Source organism: Fringilla coelebs (genome assembly GCF_963513975.1).
Source record: "Fringilla coelebs genome assembly, chromosome: 13".
NCBI lineage: Eukaryota > Metazoa > Chordata > Aves > Passeriformes > Fringillidae > Fringilla > Fringilla coelebs.
Window position 1 is genome coordinate 21,498,197 of NC_140039.1, and position 17,195 is coordinate 21,515,391.

General features: G+C 53.0%; 1 protein-coding gene across 1 annotated transcript in view; it reads left to right on the forward strand.

Moving 5' to 3' along the window:
* GRM7 (glutamate metabotropic receptor 7) overlaps positions 1–17,195 on the forward strand; it is a gene marked incomplete at its 3' end in the record, with an annotated part of 165,023 nt that overhangs the window by 63,629 nt on the left and 84,199 nt on the right. The window contains exon 2 of the mRNA XM_084214301.1: positions 8,366–8,582. Within this exon, the coding sequence (XP_084070427.1) occupies positions 8,366–8,582 (217 nt within the window). The remainder of the gene's footprint in view (positions 1–8,365; positions 8,583–17,195) is intronic.

Consider the following 17,195-nt stretch of genomic DNA (forward strand, 5'->3'; position numbering starts at 1 on the left):
TGAAGGCTGCTCTTACCTGGAGCAGATCATCGCTTCTGAGAGCGCTGTGTTTGTGCTGGTGCTGCTGAAATGGCAGGAGTTTGCTGTTTGCTGTTTTGCACACGGGTTGGGAGGGTTGGGAGGAGAGAACGCCAGCTGGGCCCTCGCTCTTACAGGGTTTTCTCTTGCTGGCTGCCCTTGCAGCCTGGTGCACCTGAGATGCTCTGAAACGCTGCTCTGGGCTCTGAAACGTGGGAGGGGATGGTTTGTGGTGCTCTCCATGAGAGCACTCAGACATTTGAATGAGAACAGGCTCCTACTCCTGCAACATCTGTGCAGTGGAGGCTGGTCACAGGACTTGGGTCTGCTCACTGAGGTGTTGAGCTGCCTGCCCAAACATGCAGGTAGGAAAGGGAAAATGAAGAATGCATGACTGAGGTTTTATCACCCAGACCTTGCCAGTCTCTGGAACCAGCTTACAGCAGGAAGTCACAGCAGCCTGTCCAGGCAGCCCCAGGACAATCAGCTGGGCATTGTCCCCTCCTGCCCAGGACAGCACCACACAGCTGTGTCACATCCAGCTGTCTGTGACAGCTGTCTGCCCCCTTGTCCCCACAGGTGGCTCTGTGCAGGTGCCCCTGGCAGTGAGTGGGCTGCCAGGAGCCCTTGGGCCCGGGGAATCTTTCTCCCTGGTGTCACTGGGATGCAGGCAGCAGGGATGCTGTGCCCAGCAGGGCAGGCTGGGCAGGTTTGTGGCTCTGCTCGTGAATTTGGATTCATTTTCTAGCTCTGGGCTGGTCACCTCCAGCTGGAGTGAGGTGAGCACATCTCACCCTGGGCTTTGGCTGCGGGTGTGGGGCACCTCGGGAGGAGGAGGAGGAGGAGGAAGCTGTTGAGGCTCGTAGGGGTGGGTGAGCAGGGCTGCAGGGAGGTCAGGCAGCACCTCACACATACTCTTAATAATTCACAGCTCTGTGCTTGCCTCAAGCTTTCCATAAAGTGCCAATCCAAACCAGACAGTTTAAGCTCAAGCAGAACGGTTCAGTCAGCCACAGTTGTGAGCACATTAAAACCCTGGGGTTTTTATTATTTGACACATTTTTAAATTCAGAAATACTTCCAATCTTGCACGGAGGGAAATGAGCTCCAGAAGCCCTGTTTAAAACATCATTTACTGCTTGAAATGCAGCTGGTTCCCTTGGGGTGTCAGAGGATCCAGGGGGGCTGGAGGAGATCCCATTGTCTGAGCCTCTCCCTTGGCTGAGGCCACTGGGACATTTGAATGAGAGCATTAAAATGAGCTCCTGCAGTATCTGCTCACTGGAAGTTGTTCACAGCACTTGGGTTTGCTCACTGTGCTATTGAGCTGCCTGCCCAAAGTTGAACTGTACGCTGAAATTAGAAATAACCCCTTAATGCAGCGAAATCTGTGTTGCCAGATTTTGGATGTGTTACTCTGTCAGGGCACCAAGGCCAGAGGCCTTATTCTCCTTGGCTGGAAGACTCTCAGCTAGATTGAAAATTCAGGAACAAATATTCAAATCAGAGCCTTACTTTCCACGACAGGAGCGTGGATGCTCTCCCAGGAATGCAATTATTATATGATGCAGTAATGAGCCGTGCTCACAGCCCAGCCTCAGCTCTCGTTGAGCCCAAGCACTCAGCTCACAGGATGAGTGCCTCCCCTTGTGCCACACTGCAGCTTGCTCCTCTGGCTGGGCTTGTGTGCCTGTGGATTGCTTTCACAGAATGTAGTTCTGCCACCAGGAAGGTTTTCTGTCTCAGCCTGGCTGCTGAATAAGTCGTCACTGGTGTTGTCTTTATCGGGCCACTTTCAAAATCAATGAGATTTATACTTGCAGATTAAAAACCTTTTAAAATATGCATAGACAATATAAGGTTCAATTATCTGTTTGGGATGAATGGAGCAGTGTGTACACATAAATAAAACATAAAAGCTGCTTTGCTCTGTTTACATTCTGCTCCTGTTTTATTTTCAGAAGAGTTGGAATTGGTGAGTCTGTGTTTGGATGAGGGAGCTCCATCGCTGCAGGGACGGGTGTGCTGGGTGTCCATGCATCCCTCTGCTGACAGGGACTGGCTCCCAGCTCCTGGGGATGCAGGCAGGGATGGGGAATGGTGCACCTGGAAGGAGCTGAAACCAAATCCCCCAGTGCTGCCAGTGCTGCCCTGAGTGTCTGCCCAGCACTTTGGGTGGGGACAGGAACCCTTCTCAGAGTGCCCTGACTGCTGTAAGCCCCAGTGCCCTGACTCTGAGCCCCAGAGGAATGGGAATGTATTTTGGCATCTGTAAGAGCTTGCAGGGTGTGTTCAGGGCATGGCAGAGGCTGACAGCCCCTCCTCTCCCTCCGCTGTGCACAGAACAGACACAGAACCACAGAGTGGGCTGGGCTGGAAGGGACCTTGCATCCCATCCATCTCTCACCAAGCTGAATATTTCACTTTAAAACATGAAATGGGGAAGTGTCATACTTGTCCCTGTGCCTTTTCCTTCAGCAGCAATAATCCCTGTGGTGCAGGAGATAAATGTCCCTCTTTGGGGACGGGAGAGGTGTTTGTGGTGGCTCCTGTGTGCCAGGGAGGGTGGCCCTGGTGTTTGTGCCTCTCCTGCCTGCCCAGGGCTGAGCCAGGGCCCCTCTGCCATGCCAAGGGCGGGGAGGGTTGGTGCCCTCCAGGAGCCTCCCTCCAAGAAGGGTGGCTATAGACCAAGGGCTTAGAAATAGTAATTAACAATTATAAATTAGATTTTTGCCCAATATTATTGAATCACAATGCAGATAAACCAAGAGAAATTAAAATGGGAGTAATAAAAATACCAGTTAATTTTACTTCTGAGAAATGCTCACTCAGGATCTTCATGATTACATAAACACAGCTTTATTCACAAAGAGGAATTTGCACACCCAAATTAGGCAAGTGTGTATCTAGAACTCTTTTTCATGTCAGTAGGATGGAAAGTAAAGCATTTTAGTAAATAATTCATCCCTAGGAAAGTATAAATGGCTGAGTCCCAATGAGCATGTTGAGACAGGGGTGAGGTCCTTGTTTATTCAAGGACAGTTTTATCTACAGCTTTAGGAGGGGGTAAGGTGTTTATTTTTGTGCTGTGACTCATTTTCATTACAATTTTGTGTCTCCTGGTTTCAAGTCAAGTTCTTCAAGTCCAAGGTTCTTTTAGCATTTAAAAGCTAAGAACCCCCCCTGTTTTTCTATAAAAAACCAATCTGTGCCATGAGCTCATCACTGTCACGAGCAGACCTTGGTCCAGGCACAGGTCATCAAGATGAAATACAGGATATCTGGTGTTTATGGACACATCTCACTGTACTGGGTGTTTGTGATCTTGTCTCCTGCTTTCTGAGCTGATGAAGTGCTCCCGCGAGCCATGTGGACAGTGCTAATTGCTGTAATTATTGTCCCTTAATTGCTACAATTATTTGTTTCAGGAGTGCTTTCTCACTCAGGGAAGGAAGCAGGAAGGACCCTGTAGATCCAGAGAGGGCTCCCAGCTGGCCAGTATCCCTCAGGATGGCTTTTCATGGCTTTTCCTGACAGTTGTGGTGGGGATGGGGATTGGAAATGGGCTCTTTTCAGCTCTGAACTTAATTAAACAGAAACGAGTTCAATTAGAAAGGCAGTTGTTAGAGAAACCCACAGTAGCTTTGGGTTCCAGCGCTGGCTCCATCACAATACCAATGGTAAGGAGCCCTTGGGGATTTCTGAAGGTGCTGCTGGGCAGCACCAGGGCTGCTTTACCCTGACAGTGGCCAGGGAGTGGGGGATGGAGCTCACCCACCCGGCTGGGAGGGCTGGTGCAGAGCCCCTGCAGATGGAACCGAAATTCAGGTGCTCGAATCATCTCTGGGTTTATTTCTTCGTGCTCCCTCCATTGCTCAGGAATATTTGCTGTTGCTCCCAATATGGACTTACATGGAAACGTTCTTAATTGTTCCCCCTCACTTTCTCACTGGCAGCATTTGGTGCTTGGCTGTGAAAGCAGCGGGAGTGGCCAGTGAGGGTGGGTGACAAGGAGGGGTCACCACCCCAGTGCTCCACAGGGGCTGCTCCCACCATGCCCCGGGGAATGCAGTCCCCAGCTCTGCCAGAGCCCTGCAGCCAAACCTGCAGCGAGATTTGTTTTCCTGTCCCCTCCCAGGGCAGAGAGGGGCAGGGGCTGCCGGAGGATGCCTTGGGAGGGCCCTGCTGGGCAGGGTTGGTGCTGGCAGGGCTGGGCAGGAGGGCAGCAGGGGCAGAGGTGTTCCCTGTGCTGTGCCCCCGGGCTGGGGGCAGCTCTTGGGGCAATGCTGAGCTCCAGCCCCTGGAGAGCAGCAGGAGGATCTGCTCCTGTTACCTTTATCCAGTGGTTTGGGTGAAATTTCCATAGAATCACAGCACGGTTTGGGTTCCAGGGAGCTCAAAGCTCTGCTCAGCCCCCTGCCCAGGGCAGGGACTGCTGCCCAGGATATCTGGATTTCTAGCACTGCCTGCCAGATTCCTTCCTGCTCAGAAGGCACAGTGGAAATGAGAAGGGTCTGGAGGGGGTTTGCCCAGAGAAAACAGCCAGGGAGAAACTTCAGTGAGCTGAGCTCCAGGCAGGGGAAGCAGCTCTCTGCAGCGTGCTGGAGCTGTCTGTCCTGCAGTTGGAGATGGGGATGGGGCACAAGAGGAGCTGTGCTGATTTGGGATTAAACCCTGACCTGGTACATTTCTAAGTTAATACAGCCTGAGCCCTGAACAGATCCCAGGCTGTTTCTCACCCATCAGCTCACACCAGACTGCAGCTGAGAGCAGGCTCCAGGCAGCTCACGTTGGTGAATCTGGGTGGTTGGGGGATTTGCAGTGTTTGTAGCCTGACTCTGCCCTGCCACACGTGCAGGGCTCCAGAGGCTCTGCCAGAGCAGGCTGAGCTCTGCCCATTGCCAGGAAACCAGAATCAATAAAACTTCCTGGGAAACTGAAAGTAGAAATGCAGCAAACTGTGAACCTCATATTGCCCTGCTAGGAGCTCATTAATGTCTCAGTAGGGGCACTCCTGCATTATCTTAATTGCTCAAGTCCTCAGGGAAATTGCCTTTCTGAAGCCTCCTGGCTGCTGTCAGTGCCTGAGGTGGTTCAGGTGCACCTTCCTCATCATCTTTAATGAGTGACTGAGAGGGGCTGAGCTCAGTCCCTGCAGGCAGCCCAGCATCAGTAACTGCTTGGTTTGGGTGTTTGCAGCAGGGGCTGACTGGGGCAGGCGCTGGGCTGGCAGGCCAGGCTAGGCTAGGCTTTGGCAGGCCAGGCTTTGGCAGTCCTGCAGCCCCAGGGAGGCTGGTGTGTGCTCTGGCACTGGGCTTGGTGTGTTCCAGGACCAGACATGTGCCTTTGGTGAGGGTTTGGTGAGAAGGAGGAAGAGGATGTAGGGCTGGATAATAACACCCAGTGAGTCTGCAAGGGAAACTGGAACAGGGAGTTGGTGCTCCAGTGGGTTTGTTCTGAGCTGTCCCAGTCTGTGTTTCAGTGGGTTTCTCTGAGCTGTTCCAGTCTGTGTTTCAGTGGGGTTTGCTCTGAGCTGTCCCAGTTTGTGTTTCAGTGGCTTTGCTCTCAGCTGTTCCAGTCTGTGTTTCAGTGGGTTTCTCTGAGCTGTTCCAGTCTGTGTTTCAGTGGGGTTTGCTCTGAGCTGTTCCAGTCTGTGTTTCAGTGGGGTTTGCTCTGAGCTGATCCAGTCTGTATTTCAGTGGGTTTGTTCTGAGCTGTCCCACTCTGTGTTTCAGTGGGGTTTCTCTGAGCTGTTCCAGTCTGTGTTTCAGTGGGTTTGCTCTGAGCTGTTCCAGTCTGTGTTTCAGTGGGTTTGCTCTGAGCTGTTCCAGTCTGTGTTCCAGTGGGTTTCTCTGAGCTGTTCCAGTCTGTGTTTCAGTGGGGTTTCTCTGAGCTGTCCCAGTTTGTGTTTCAGTGGGTTTGCTCTGAGCTGTCCCAGTCTGTGTTTCAGTGGGTTTGCTCTGAGCTGATCCATTTGGTGTTTCAGTGGGTTTCTCTGAGCTGTCCCAGTCTGTGTTTCAGTGGCTTTGCTCTCAGCTGTTCCAGTCTGTATTTCAGTGGCTTTGCTCTGAGCTGTGCCCAGCCTGCTGCTGGGGTTGGCTGCTGGTGGAAGGAGAGGCTGAGGACACCCCTGGCTCCCTGGTGTGTTTGTGCTGCTCCTGCTGCAGCTGCTCTCCAGTGGGAGCTTGAGCAAGACAACCAGAGTGACCCAGAGACAGCTCTTCATTAGCAGGAGAAAATGAAATAAACGAAGAATAATGGTCAGCGTTAGAAGTAAATTAACATCAATTAATCACTGCCGAAGACAATGTTCCCAGCATTAATCATCCCCCTTGCTGCCATCAGAGCGTCAGCCAGGCTCAGCACATGAGGAGCTCCTGCACGGTGTGTGCAGGGTGCTGCAGGCACAGGGACTGAGCAGAAGCTGCTTCCCCGAGGGGGAAATGCTCCCTGCCAGCTCCTCAGGCCCCTCAGAGAGCCCCAGCTCGGCTCCTGCCAGGACAGGGGGTCCCTGTGGATCACAGCCCCTCTGCCAAGAGCCTGGAGCCTTTGGGAAAGCACCCTGGGGCTCTCTGGAGCTTTTGGGTGTGTCAGAACAGAAAACGGGGAGAATGTGATGGAACAGAAATCCTGCTTCTTCCAACTCCAGCTTTGAGCTGATGATAAAGAACAGACTTTACCAAAATGAGAGAAAAATAAAATGGTGAAGAGACAGAAAATATTTATCTGGATAACTGAAAAGCCCTGAACAGAGCAGTCTGATTTCAAACTCTGATTCAAGCTCTGATTTAGAGTCTGATTCAAGCTCTGGCTGTCCCTTGGCCCTGCCAGGGACACCATGGGCAGCATCCCTGGAGCACAGAGCAGGGACCCTGCCCAGCTGCCCTTGGGTCTCACTGAGCTGAGCAATCCATTTTTATTCTGAAGTGCTCTGCAGGGCTGGCAGGAGCTGGAGGTGCCTGTGTGGAGCTCCCTGGAAGCAGAGGTTGGATTTCAGCTGATTTTTCCCTGGTGGGTGCCCAGTTTAGCCACTGGGATGCTGCTGGTGGGCATGGGGAGCTGGGAGGAGCAGGAGGTGCCTTTTGCAGGTGTCTGCAATGGGCTCTGCCCCTCTGGGCAGGGAATTGGGGTGGCTGCAGTCCCTGGCACACCCCCTGAAGGACTCTGCTCCCTGTGTTTGAACAAAGTGGGAGGAGACCTCTGCTTGGCACATTTATATAACTTCATGTTGCTTTTAGATATCCTGTTAGAAACACTGGTAAAACACCTCATATCTGCTTTTTATACTCCAAGTGATTGAAGCAGCCAGCAGTAGTTAATATTTTATGAACAGTGGAAAAAGATTTAAAATCCAAAGGTCTCCTTAGGAATATAAGCAATGCAGCAAATTCTGTGGAAGCTTTGCTTGTTGTAGAAGTGCAGAATGTGCTCCTTTTGATTTTTGGTTGAAAAAGCAGTTGTTGGCCGGCTGGAGTACAAAGAGTTGCCGCAGATACAAACTGATATTACAGCCTGACTTTTCTGCTGGTTGCAGAAAGCAGCCCTGGCTGTCCCCCTGCTCTCTGTGGAGCCAGGGGTGCTGAGCCCTTTGCAGGGCTGCTCCTGGGGCAGTACAGATCAGATTTGTTCTTCTGAGGAGGCAGGAGCTGGTCAGTACCTGTAGGGTGATAAACACTGTGCAGTGCTGTGCCAGGAGGTGCCTGTGAGGCTGTGTCTGTGACAGAGATGTCCCTGCTCAGCAGCCTTCACCCTCTTCTTCATCAGAGGGAATAAAAACTGAACCTACTGTGCCTTGTGCCTTGAGCCTGGAGCCTTCATCCTCCTGAGGCTGAGGAAGGAAGGGTCTCCCTGGCTTTCAGCCAGTGTTGGCAGGTGCAGAGCTCACCTCCCTCTGCCAGGATCCCAAATCCTGCTAAAACCAGCACAGAGCGACCAGGGCAGTGAGGGGTTAAAATGCTTTGTGTGCTGATTTGATTGCCTTAAAGGAAGGAGTGCTGGATGTGCGTGTCCAGAGCTGTGTGCAGCTGGTTCCCAGCTTTACCTGGCTAACTGGGAGCTTTACCTGGCTAACTGGGAGCTTTACCTGGCTAACTGGGAGCTTTACCTGGCTAACTGGGAGCTTTGCCTGGCTAACTGGGAGCAGCTGGTTCCCAGCTTTGCCTGGGTAGCTGGAGCCAGTGAAGGATTGCTCCTGTGCCCTGTACACAGTAGGGGAACGTGGTGCAGAACTGCAGGTGCACGCAGCAAAGCCAAAGCTCAGCTGAAGCCAGGTGCTTTAGCTGCTGCTGCAAGAAGTGCCATGAGTATGTGAATGTGTGTATTTATCAGAAATTGTTTCTTTCTACAGATCCCACAAATCAGTTATGCCTCAACTGCACCCGAGTTGAGCGATGACAGGCGCTATGATTTCTTCTCACGGGTGGTTCCTCCAGATTCCTTCCAAGCACAAGCAATGGTGGACATTGTGAAAGCTTTGGGATGGAATTATGTATCCACTTTGGCATCTGAAGGGAATTATGGAGAAAAAGGAGTCGAGTCCTTCATGCAAATTTCCAGAGAGGCAGGTAGGCCATGCCCGTGCTCCCTCAGAAAGCGCTGCGGAAGCGTCCGTGTTGTGTTGTGCCACGTGTCATCCTGTGTTTCCAGAGCTCATCTTTGATCCCAAAGCTGCTGCAGCTCCTTGCGATGCTCTGCCATGGCTCCTGGATGTTGTCATTCCTAAATTGCTCGTGGAGGCTCAGAGAGTGGGAACCCTCCGTGGTTTTCAGTCATTTCTGGGGGATTTGGAAACCCTGAGTTGTAGCCAGCTCCTCCTGCTGCACTGGCTGAGGTTTCCTGGTGTGGGCGTGGGCAGAAGGCAGGTTTGGAAAGGCTGAGCTCTTCTGTCTGTCTGTCCAGGCTGGAGCTGAGCTGTGAGCTGCTTCCAGCCTGGCTGGTGTCACTGCTGGTGCCCAGCCCTTGGGCCAGCCCGGTCTGAGCTGTTGGCTCTGGGTTTGCTTTGCCATTCCCCTGCCCAGCTCAGTGCAGGGAACTCAGAACCTTTCCCTGGAAGGCTCAGGGGCTGCCCTGTGGGATGTGGAGCCCCCAGGTGTGGGGTGTGAGACATGCCAGACCTGGGAGGGAGTCCTTGGCAGGCTGGTTTGCAATCCAGACTCGTCGGGGTTTGGAAACTCCAGTGCCGGGAGTTGATTCTGTGCTGGAGAGGAGAAGGAGCAGGTGATGGAATTCATTGCTGGTGATAAATGCAAGGGCTGTCTGCAGAGGCTCTGCAGGTAGAACCCATCAGCAGGGGCAGGGCAGGCTCTGCTGTGCTCCCCAAACGGGACTCACAGGTGTCCCAGCCTGTACCTGCCTGGCACTGCCTGCATGAAGGCAGCTCGGTGCCCAGCTCGGTGCCCAGCTCGGTGCCAGCCTGGGCAGGGCAGGGCAGGAGCTCCTCTGGAGCAGCTCAGGGGTCCCCATGCCCTGGCTGGTCCCACAGCACTGGCTCTGTCTGCAGGGACAGGCCCCAAAGTGCCCCAGCCTGATGGACCCTGCTGGCAGCATCTGCCAGGGAAAGTCACTGGGCTTAAAGGAAGGGGCCTTGGAGGGGGGGAGCTGGAATTGTTTCCTTATGTTGGTGTCACAGAATGAACCCACATTTGCATAAATTCTTCTGTTCCTACAAATGCATATTTATGTGGTATTAAAGCAAATGGGTTTGGATTTAATACAGCAGGAAGTGACAAATGCCAGTGCTCATTGGAATTTAAAATTGGCTTTATTTGCAAATATCCACTGTTGCAAACTCATAGCCAAAATGTGTTCCCTGTGTGAAGGACAGGCTCTGGCTGCAGAGCAGGATCCCATTTCCTGGACCCTGTGCAGAATTACATTTATTCCAGGAGCTGTCCATGCAGCCAACACCAGACTCAGCCCCCTGCAGAAAGAGCAGAGCCAGAGGCCCAGCAGTGCCTGCTCCCCTCAGCTCTGAGTGTGTGCAGGGGGTGCAGGTGATGCTGGGGATGAAGGCTCTGACAGGGATGGTGCCTAAAGCTCCTCCTCAGAGCCAGCATGGGATAATCTGATCCCTGGCTGCTGCTTAGAGCTGTGCTCAGCTCCTGGTGCCACGCTCATACAGCTCAGGTGAAGCTCTGATGGGATTTAACTCCTGCCAACAAGGTCCCTGGCCTTCCAGAGCCTGGCACGTGCAAGGAGGTCTGGTTTGGGGAGGCTGAATGGAGCAGGGCTGGCTGGAGGTGCAGCTCCCGCCCTTCCCTGGGCAGTGGAGCCTGTCCCTGTGAGCCCAGGCTCGGGGTGTTCGTGAGGAGCTGTGCCATGGCTCCCTGCCCTCCCTGGCACAGCCTGGGGCTGCCTGGGCTCAGCTTGGGACAGGGATGGGGCAGGATGAGAGAGAAGGGCCTCGAGTGCCCCAGGGGAGCCTCAGGTGGGTGGGAATGAAAACTCTGTACAGAACGAGCTGGCCCTGGCAGGAGCTGCCCGGGCAGTGCAGGCACCAGCCCTGGAAAGGGTCAGGAAGGGCTGGGAATGGCATCTGGGGGCAGGGATGGGGCAGGGCTGGGCAGGGATGGGGGCAGAGCTGGGCAGGGATGGGGCAGGGATGGGGCAGAGCTGGGCAGGGATGGGGCAGGGCTGGGCAGGGATGGGGCAGGGATGGGGCAGAGCTGGGCAGGGATGGGGCAGGGCTGGGCAGGGATGGGGCAGGGATGGGGCAGAGCTGGGCAGGGATGGGGGCAGAGCTGGGCAGAGCTGGGCAGGGATGGGGGCAGAGCTGGGCAGGGATGGGGGCAGAGCTGGGCAGGGATGGGGGCAGGGATGGGCAGGGATGGGGGCAGGGATGGGGCAGGGATGGGGCAGGGCTGGGCAGGGATGGGGCAGGGCTGGGCAGGGATGGGGCAGGGCTGGGCAGGGTGGCAGCAGAGCTGGGCAGGGTGGCAGCAGAGCCGGGCAGGGTGGCAGCAGAGCCGGGCAGGGTGGCAGCAGAGCCGGGCAGGGTGGCAGCAGAGCCGGGCAGGTGGCAGCACAGTCCCTGCCTGGCTCTCCCTGTGCAGCCCTTGGAGCAGGCAGATCAGAGCTCAGCCAAAGCTGAGCCATCCCAGCAGGGAGCAGGGGCTGGCGGCTCCCAGAGCTGTCTGCCAGCTCCCAGGGCCGGTCCCCTGGCAGAAGGGCAGCTCTGCTCCCCAGGTGCCCGCACATTTCCTGCCTCTGGCTGCAAACTGTAGCCAGCTAATTATCCTGAAGGCAGAGTTTCATCCAAACTTGTGTCTGATCAGCTGGGATCTTAGGAAATCTGAGGATCAGTGGAAAGTGCTTCCCCCGCTTAGTTTTCAAATATGCTTTGGCACATAAAGACTTTGCTTGATCCTCTGAGTTAATAATTCTTCACAAAGTGACTTTTATTATGAGCACTTCAAGCGAGTTTGAATATGTCATTGTGGCAGGAGATGAAGATTTGAAACATGCTCTGCAGTCTGTGGGATTAATAAATTAGGGGAATGGTCTAATTATGGGAAATCTAAAGGACAATTTCAGATTATTAATGAAACTACTGAATACTTGAATTTCAAAGATTAATTCATCTTTGATTTTTTTTAAAAGATTAATCTGTACCAGAAGGTTAATTGCTATCTGTAAGAAATATATATATTGAAGTCGTTAGCAAAAGACCACTTGAATGCCTCCTAACAGATAAATGAGAGATCTGGAGTGCATTTATGAATGTTCTGCTCTCCCCAATGGCCCATTTCCACAGCTCAGTGGGGCTTTGCTGCTCTCCCACTGCTGGGCTGCAGGATGTGTGTCCCTCCCTCCCCTGCTCTGCTGACCTGGGCAGGGCTGGGGGAGGATGAGGAGGAGCAGTGAGGATGGGGAGGAGCAGTGAGGATGGGGGGAGCTGGGGGAGGATGAGGAGGAGCAGTGAGGATGGGGAGAGCTGGGGGAGGATGAGGAGGAGCAGTGAGGATGGGGGGAGCTGGGGGAGGATGAGGAGGAGCAGTGAGGATGGGGGAGGTTTCCTGTGCCCTGCAGACCCCTCCTGGGGGCTCGGTGTGTTCCCTCTGCCTTTGGCTGTGTTCAGTCATTCAGCTTTGATGGGAGTAGCCTTTCCTCATTCCCTTTCTCTTGGGAGCCCGTTTTCTGGATCAAATACACAAAAACAAATGGATAAAGCACTCAGAAAATCAAGTCATTTATATCCAAGCACTTCAAGTGTTTTCCATTTTTCTTCCCCCTTTTCCCAAGCACTCAGGCACGTGTCCTTTCAGTGTGCACTGATGTTAAATAACAACATTATGAAATCTATTGTTCTCCCTCCTGTTGTCACATAACAAATGTTTTGGCATTCCAGAAAATACAGCGGGGAAAGATTGCTGTCTGAGTTTGTAGCGACTCGTGTTCTGTGCTCAGCCTGGCAGGGTTAATGAGCTTTCCTGTTAATTGTAGCTGGGCTGGGAGAAGATGCCCTGGCCTTGACCCTCAGGAGTGCTTGGGGTTGCATTGAGATCCTGGAGGAATTTCTGAGGGCAGGAAAGGAAAGCCTGTCCCTGGGAGTGCTCAGAGCTGCTGTGGCTCTTTGGGACCTTGTGGGCAGTGCAGAGGAGGGGCTGAGGTCCCTGAGGTGGACTCAGAGCTCCTCCTGTGCCTGGCTGAGGTGCTGCCAGCCCCGGGCACCAGGCTGTGGTTGCACTGGGGCTGCAGGGCCCTTCCCTCCTGTGTTTATTGCACCCAGGGTGTCCCAGCAGCCCAGGGTGGTGGGTGACAGAGCTGTGCCCACAGCTGTCAGCCCCAGCTGCAGGCAGGCCTGAGACCCTTTGGTTTTGTTACAGTGCATTATAGACTTTTCTTTGCTGAGCATCTTCATACAGTAGAACCAATCTATACCTTAACTGTTACCTATAGCCCATCATAACTGCTATCATTACCATATTCATGTTACTGCTCTCCAATCACTCACAGTCAGTACATCACAGTTTCAGCCAGAAGTTGGTTTTCAGTTTTCTTGCAGTGGAAAATTCTGAGACCTTTTTTCTCCTTGCCACATCGGCAGGCTTGTTTGCCTGTGCTCTCTTCCTGCTTGGTAAAAACATCTTCTTGTTTGGGGTGGGTTTATCCTTTGCTCTAAGCCATAAAACCCCTTCTAACTCACACACCCTTTGCCTCCTTGGTTACCCAGTAAGACTGGCTCAGCAATTCTTTTCTTCTCTATCAAAACTTGCTTCCAACTCTATTCCTTCTTCAGATTCTACATTCAAAAATCTTTCTGCCAAGCACACACATCTGTGAGACTTTCTTGTCAAACTTTCTTGTCAATCTTTCCCAGCACCTGGGCATCAGGGGCTGTGAGGAAATGGACACACAGTTTGTTCTGGACATCAGGGGCTGTGAGGAAATGGACACACAGTTTGTTCTGGGCTTTAGGGGCTGTGAGGAAATGGACACACAGTTTGTTCTGGGCATTAGGGAGCTTGGAGAGGAGATCCCCTTGAAGGGCAGAGGCTGCTGTTTTGGGGAGGAGTGGGGGAAAGGAGAGCATTTGGGGTTAGAGAACAATAAAAGGATTTAGTCTGTGGAAAGAGCAAGGGAGGAACAGGGCTGAGGAGAGGGAGGATGAAAAGCTGTAGAACAAAGGTGATCCCAGTGGCTGCGGTTCCAAGACTGAGCCATGGCTGGGAAAAATGTCCAGGAGTAAGGAAGCTTTGCCACAGATGGAAAATCACCTTTGTTTAATCCCAAAAAAACCCTGATTTCAGGAGCAGAATTGACTTTGATTGTGAAAACTTAAAACTTCTGGAAGATAAGGCAGGAATTCTTGCCAGAGTCTGTTGTGCTGAGGGCAGGGAGAGCAGGCTGCCTGGAGGTTTGTGTCTGAGCCTGGCTCCTCCCTGCCTGCCCAGGGTCCCTCTCCTGTCCTGCTGCTCTGGGGCAGGCAGGGACCAGCCAGGCGCTGCCCAGACACGGTTCTGCTCAGTTATCCTTATTTACAGGGCTGTTTGCCTGCAGGCTGAGCTGCCCAGAGCTCTCAGCAGAGCTGGGCTCCTGCTGCAGCAGCACCCAGGGACTCCAGCTGCCTGAGCCCAAACCCAGCAGCTTTTCTGCTTAAAACCCGAAGGGTTTCGCAGGAATGCTCGTGTTTTAAGAGCAGGGTGCAGATGTAGAGCAGCAGGGAGCTTTGTTTGACAGCTCTTCACTGACGTTTCATTGCTGTTTATGTATTTCTTTTAAAGCCAATTTTATGTCCAGGCAAAAGCAAGTCTAGACAGATTGTCTAAAAACTTTTATCGGCTAATTAAGATTATAGTGCTGGTGTCTCACTGCTGGATAGCAGGGGCTCTGCTGAAGGAATGGCCTCTGTTTCTTGCAGCATGTGCCTTTTGCCAAGCTTTCTGTTCTGCCTCGGGAGGGCTTTTTTCATATCTATTTCAGTGTCCAAAGCAAATGCCACTTGAAGTCTCATGTTTGGCCAGCTGAGCCTGGCTGAAGGAAGCAGAGCCCCTCGGTTTTCTGCCAGAGCACTGAGCACTGGTGGCTGCTGTGCAGGCAGGGAATCCCTCCCGGAGCTGGGGCTCAGGTGTGTTCTCAGTGTCTGTGCAAGGCGGGGACGTGGCCCAGGGATTATCATCCCTCTGACTTCAGTGGCATAGACCTGATGGTATTTATTAATCTCTGCTTGCTGAGGCTCCTGAGTGCTGTCATCTGATTGCAGGGGCTCCACACTGCTGGCTCCTTGTCACAAGAGTTCCACACCTGCTGGGTGTTGCTCGTGGGCAGCTCCCCAGAGCACTGACTCTTTCCTCTTCACACAGCAGCCAACTGCCTCCAGTTCCTTCTCAACAACACCCCACTCTTTTATAGCACTCTTCTTCTTCTCTTCTTCTCTCTCTCTTCTTCTTCTTCTCTCTCTTCTTCTCTCTCTTCTTCTCTCTCTTCTTCTCTCTCTTCTTCTCTCTCTTCTTCTCTCTCTTCTTCTCTCTCTTCTTCTCTCTCTTCTTCTCTCTCTTCTTCTCTCTCTTCTTCTCTCTCTTCTTCTCTCTCTTCTTCTCTCTCTTCTTTCTCTCTTCTTTCTCTCTTCATTTCTCTCTTCATTTCTCTCTTCTTTCTCTCTTCTTTCTCTCTTCTTCTCTCTCCTCTTGACTTTAACAGCTGTGGCCTGGTAAAGTCAGGCCTGTTCCTAGTCTTGGAAAATTGGCCCAGCTGCAGCTCTTAGGGGTGAGATTACTTTCTACACTATCTTTATTTTCTTATATTCTATCCCCTACACCTGAACACTGGTTCCTGGTCCCAGAGCTGCATCCCCCAGTCACACCCCCAGCCTGTCCCTGGTCCCAGCTCCATTCAGTGCTGCCCATCAGCAGAGAGGTAACTCCCTGTTTGCAGTCACTCTTTGATTTCCTCAGCAATCTCAGCAACCTCCCCTGCATGAAAAGCAAAGCACTTTTTATGGCTCTTCAGCTTGGAGCAGGTCTCAAAGCAAACCTGTGCAGATTTGTCAGCTTCAGAAGGCCTTTCTGTGAGCAGAATGCTATTGATTAAACTCTAACAACATCTTCTGCTCAGAAAGGAGCCAGGAATCATAAACATCAGAGATGGCAGAGAGATCTAATTTGGATGTCATTAGTGCTGAGCTGCTTTTCTCTTCAGCAGGTGAATGTGCACAGGTGTATCAGCAGCTGCCTGTGAGTGCAGCATCTTCCCTGCAGCAACAAATGGCTGGAAATGTCTGGAACTGAGAGCTGCTGTGCAGCCCTGTCCTCTGCTCCCCAGGCCTCGTGGCAGGACTTGATCTGAGCCCCCAGGAGCTCTGTGTCTCTCTCTGTCCCACCCAGCCAGGCCATGGAGGTTGTGCTGCTTGTGATGGCAAATCCAGGGGGAAAACCCTCTCCCAGCTCAGCCTTGGTTCTGGGCTTGGCAATGGGCTGAGAGCAGGGCTGAGGTGGGGACTGAGCTGCCCCAGGGCAGGGACTGCCTGGGGCTCCCCACAATGGATTTGGGGCTGCCTGGGGCTCCCCACAATGGATTTGGGGCTGCCTGGGGCTCCCCACAATGGATTTGGGGCTGCCTGGGGCTCCCCACAATGGATTTGGGGCTGCCTGGGGCTCCCACAATGGATTTGGGGCTGCCTGGGGCTCCCCACAATGGATTTGGGGCTGCCTGGGGCTCCCCACAATGGATTTGGGGCTGCCTTGGGTTCCCACAATGGATTTGGGGCTGCCTGCCCCCCTCCAGCTGTTTAATGCCTTTTTCCTTTGCTGTGTGCCAGTCCTGGGTGGCCCTTGCAGGGCACTGGGTGCAAACCCCAATTCCCCCAGGGTCTGGAGGTGGGGTGGGTCCTGGCTGTCAGGCTGGCTGTGAGTGTCCTGTCCCAGCATTCCTGGAAATGCTGCTGGAGAGGAGGAGGAGGAGGAAAGGGGGACTTGCTGCGGTGCTGGTCTCCTGTGCTGTGTGTGCCGAGGAGCTGGGGGCTGGAATTGCTCAGCCCTGGACACAGCCAGGCTGCTGCTGGAGGTGTGTGATCCTCCCCAGGGACACAGCGTGTTCAGAGAGCACATGGCAGTGAAACTTGATTACAGCTCAGTAGTTCTGATAAAATCATTAATCTAATTCTTGTCTAATTTTTCTATTCTTCATTCAGCATTACAGCCATCCCACATTGCTTTCAGGCTGGTGTTGAGGCTGTGGAGGCTGATTAAATTGCAAAGCAGACTTTTAAATGAAAGGATCCATATCTAGCTGCACTCATTATCAGCTCCAAGAAATTAAATCTCCCCTCACCGATTGACTCTGCAGCAAACCCGGCAGGCCCTGGCAGGCATGGGGCAGGGTGGGCATGCAGGGCACCTGTGGTGCCCAGTTTGTCAGGTGGGCTCTGGGGCTGGGGCAGAGCCAGCCACAGCAGCTGCTCTGCCGAGCCCAGAATTCCCTTTTATTTCACTGCTTGGCTGGGTTCATCTGCCTCTGCCTCTCGAGTCGAAGGAAAACACAGGAAGTTGTTTTCTGGCACAAGAGCTTTCAGGCTCGTGGTTTAATTGTGCTCTGCGTTTGTGAAGTCTTCAGAAAAGCCTTTCAAGGGCAATCCTGAATTCTCTCCTTGCATGAGTGAGCCACAAGACAAGCTCCTTTCCACTTCCTTGCTTCTCTGGGTTTTTCTTTCCATGAGATTTGTGGAGATTTTGAATTAGCAG